General features: G+C 47.8%; 1 protein-coding gene across 2 annotated transcripts; it reads left to right on the top strand.

The window, feature by feature from the left end:
- On the top strand, nucleotides 1-3,603 carry LOC123410079 (disease resistance protein RGA4-like). Of its 2 annotated transcripts, none has more exons than XM_045102969.1 (3): nucleotides 1-1,008; nucleotides 1,109-3,095; nucleotides 3,196-3,603. In XM_045102969.1, exons 1-2 carry the CDS (start codon nucleotides 182-184, stop codon nucleotides 3,072-3,074), a joined length of 2,793 nt encoding a protein of 930 aa, XP_044958904.1. In that variant the 5' UTR covers nucleotides 1-181; the 3' UTR covers nucleotides 3,075-3,095; nucleotides 3,196-3,603. The 2 variants fall into 2 exon arrangements, with proteins under 2 accessions (XP_044958904.1, XP_044958903.1); XM_045102968.1 differs by having other exon boundaries at nucleotides 3,193-3,603.
- The last annotated feature ends 215 nt before the right edge of the window (nucleotides 3,604-3,818 follow it).

Genomic DNA, 3,818 nt, shown 5'->3' with positions numbered 1-3,818 from the left:
CATTACTATACAGTGAGTGCACAGTGCTTTCAATTCAGCCTCCTAACTGGTCTAGGTAGCTTACCCCAACTTCATTCCTGCCATGGACTTTGTCGTCCTCGCCGGTCGATGAAAACTCCATGATGTGATCTTGCAACCAAACAAACACATACACACAGAGAGTGAGAGAGAAAAAAGAGAGATGGAGGCTGTGGTGACTGTCGTTGCCACCTCATTGGTGGAGTGGATGGTGCCGAAGCTCTTTGATTCCTTGCTCACTAAGCACGAGCTCCGGACGAACCTCAAGGTTGACATCGAATGCATCAAGAATGAGTTTGCTATGATTTCTGCCGTCATCCAGGATGATGATCGCCGTGGTGGCTGCCGCGGTGGCAGTGAAGAAGCACATATGGTGTGGATCAATATTGTGCGTGACCTGGCGCACGCCATAGAGGACTGCGTCGACCGCTTCATGCACCAGGTCACCATGGCCGACACAGCCACCGGGAAGCTGAGCCGGGCTGTCCACCGGGTGAAGACCGTGAAGGCCCGTAACAAGTTTGCTGCCGAGATCCGGGTGCTGAAGAAAAGATCAGAAGAGTCTTCGAAGCTAAGAGAAGCATACAGCAACAACAATAGCGGCAATTCTTCACCAGAGTGGCCGACGGCAGTTGAGGGGGACGTCGACGATGACACCTACTATTCACCGGCATCCATCGCTGTGCCTGTGGGTATGGACGGTCCCCGTGATGAGCTTCTGGATCTAATCCAGCAGGAGCAGCAGCTTAAGGTGATTATCATTGTGGGGTTCCATGGTATGGGAAAGACTCTCCTTGCCAATCATGTGTACAGGGAAATTAAGAGCCCATATGAAGTACGGGCATGGGTCCTAGGGGGGAGGAGGACAGCAGCGGATGTTCTCAAGGAGATACTCCAGCAGCTTGGCCACGTCGTTCCCCTGCCAACCAAGGGCAGGCTCACTCTCACCTCGCTTCACGCAAGCATCGCAGAGTGCATTGGCAAGAAGAGGTAACTCATCCATTCAGTTCCCCATCTCTTTGTCTCAATCTGCTAGCTTCATCTATCGTCTGATTAATTTGCCATGTTTAATTAATTTGGTACCAATCAGGTTCTTCATTGTAATTGATGACCTGCGGACAACATCACATTGGCACAACATAAAAGCAGCCTTTGTGGGTTTAACCGGCAGATTTCTGGTGACGACCGCCATTCAGCCCGTAGCAAATACCTGCCGCAGCTCATCTGTTAATGATCATGTATACACAATGGCAACTCTTACCAACCAAGACTCAAGAACATTGTTCTTCAAGGAAGCTTTCCAAGACGATGAACCGCCGCCGCATGTGCAGGACCTCAGCTCTGAAGCGCTCAAGAAATGTGATGGTCTTCCCCTTGCTCTTGTTACCACCGCAAGGTTCTTGCAAAGCGCAGGTAATCCAACACCCATGATATGGGCAAAATTATGCGCCGACCTGGGTACACATCTGGAGAGTGATGATCTATTTGCAAGAATGAGGCGTGTGCTTGTCCAGAGCTACACCAGCCTTGATAGCCAGGTTGCCAGGACATTCTTGCTCTATTTGGGTACCTACCCAAGTGGTCGTCCTATCAAGAAATCAAGCTTGTTAAGGAGATGGTTAGCAGAAGGGTTGTCCCCAGGAGACAATACATGTAGTGATGTTGATGCCGCCATTAGAAATTTCGATAAGCTTGTCGAACGGAGTATCATCCAGCCTATGGATGCCAGCGGTAACAGCACAGAGGTGAAGACATGCCATACCCATGGCATGATGCTGGAGTTCGTCCTGCGCAAGTCCATGTCTGACAACTTTGTAACTGTGTTAAGCAATCGGCAGTCTTCCCCAGGCCTACCCAGTAATATTCGTCGGCTTGCTCTGCATCATGCAATGCCCAGAAAAGTGCAAGGTTTAACTTTTGTCCGGTCACTGACAATCTTGGGCAAAGCGCACCAATCTGTCCTGGACTTCTCCAAGTATGAACTGCTGCGAGTTTTGGATCTGGACGAGTGCGATGTACCCTTGGGGGATAGCCATCTCAAGTTGATATGCAGAAAACTGTTGCTGTTGAGGTACCTATGCCTCGGGAAAGCTCTTACTGCGACGGTGCTTCCACAGGAGATCAGCAAGCTTCAATTATTGGATACACTGGATGTAAGAAGGACACGTATAGAGATTCTGCCAACACAAGTCCTGGAGCTGCCACATTTACTTCATATATTTGGGAAGTTTAAGCTCGAACAAGATGTAGGAGACCGGAGAATGAGTAAGCTACAGAGTTGGTTGTTAGAGGAGAGCGAATTGAAAACACTGGCAGGATTTGTTGTGGACAGCACCAAGAGCCAACAATTTGCACAGCTCATGGATCATATGAATTATCTGACAAAGGTGAAAATATGGTGTGAGCCTACCACCGATGTCAGCAGCTCAAGTCATCTGGCAAAGGCCATCAAGGGGTTCATTGAGAGAAGCACCGTGTACACCGGGACACCTTCACTCTCACTCAGTTTTGAAGGCGAGTCGACCCCAGAAATGCTGGATTTCTCTCTAGAGAAAGGAAAGAATTACCGCTGCTATCTTGGCTCGCTCAAGCTGCACCTGCAAGGAAGCAACATATGCAGCCTGCCCCCATTTGTTGCCTTTCTGGGTGGTCTCACTAAGCTAGGCCTTTCATCCCCGCAGCTGAACCTGAGCCAAGACTTCCTTGCTGCCCTGAGCAAAGTGCCCCGCCTGGCATACCTGAAGCTGGTTGCAACTAGCCTGGGCAACCTCGTCATCACAGAAGGTACGCTTGAGAGCCTGACACGCCTATCCATCGTGGTGGAATCCGTCATTTTTCAGCTGGACATCCATGTGGGAGCTCTACCTCGCCTCAAGTCGCTGCAGCTGCTATGCAAATATCTAGATGGTTCAATTTCTGGCATGTCAACGGTCCAGTCTCTTCGGCATCTCGACCAGATTGCTCTCCTTCGTGATGTGGGAGATGAAACAAAAAATGAGTGGAAAGAAGCAGCAAAGAACCTCCCAAGTCCACGTCCCAAGATCTTGTTTCTCTAGACACCATCAACGCACATCCAGGTAATGAATCGTGATTTACTTGCCTTGCAATTGTTTCTCCTGACCTCTCCATGCACAGTTCAGATCCTGGTAATGAAACTTTATTATTATTTTGCAGCAGCACAAGTAGCGAGTTGCTAATGGCACATCATTGCCGCATGCTGCTAATTGGTTGATGGCTATTCATGGACAAGTGTGTCTCGTCAACAAGATCAAGTCCGTTGAATAAGTTACTCCTCTTTGCTCTCGTGTCGATTTCCTGGCTTCCCCGCCGTTCGTACTTTTATTTTGTGTCACCACTAGGATTTATTTATTTGTAACAGATCGAAGTTAATGGTCTGTTAAGCGGAGCAAACGATTTTCTTTTCAAGAAATATGGTGACTTCCTGCTGTAATAAATAAGCTTACTCTGTTTGTTGTTGGACATGTATTTGGCTATTTCAGGCCTAGTCAACTTAACTGGCTTCTATTATTTCTCATAAATTTAGCACAACTATATCCTAGCACTTGTTTGGGATAAATTCTGGAATCTCAATTTACTTGATGTGAGTGATTTTATATATTCTCTCTGTTCCAAAATAAATGTCTCAACTTTAACACTTATTTTGGGACGAAGGAAGTATATATATAACGGCCAAGTGAGCACCTGGTAACTGGTGTGTTCAGTGGAAGCAGACCGTTGGAATCAGATGAAGAAAAAGAACGCTATGATCCATGGGAACACCCATGAGAGGGTGCAAAAGC

Source organism: Hordeum vulgare, chromosome 7H (genome assembly GCF_904849725.1).
Source record: "Hordeum vulgare subsp. vulgare chromosome 7H, MorexV3_pseudomolecules_assembly, whole genome shotgun sequence".
NCBI lineage: Eukaryota > Viridiplantae > Streptophyta > Magnoliopsida > Poales > Poaceae > Hordeum > Hordeum vulgare.
The sequence above is the reverse complement of the archived record's forward strand: the minus strand, read 5'-3'. Positions and strand labels throughout refer to the sequence as shown.

Coding starts and splice junctions, on each gene's coding strand:
- LOC123410079 (XM_045102969.1), top strand. CDS start 182: ATGGAGGCTGTGGTGACTGTCGTTGCCACCTCATTGGTGGAGTGGATG. Junction 1,009..1,108: donor GAGTGCATTGGCAAGAAGAG/GTAACTCATCCA, acceptor GGTACCAATCAG/GTTCTTCATTGTAATTGATG.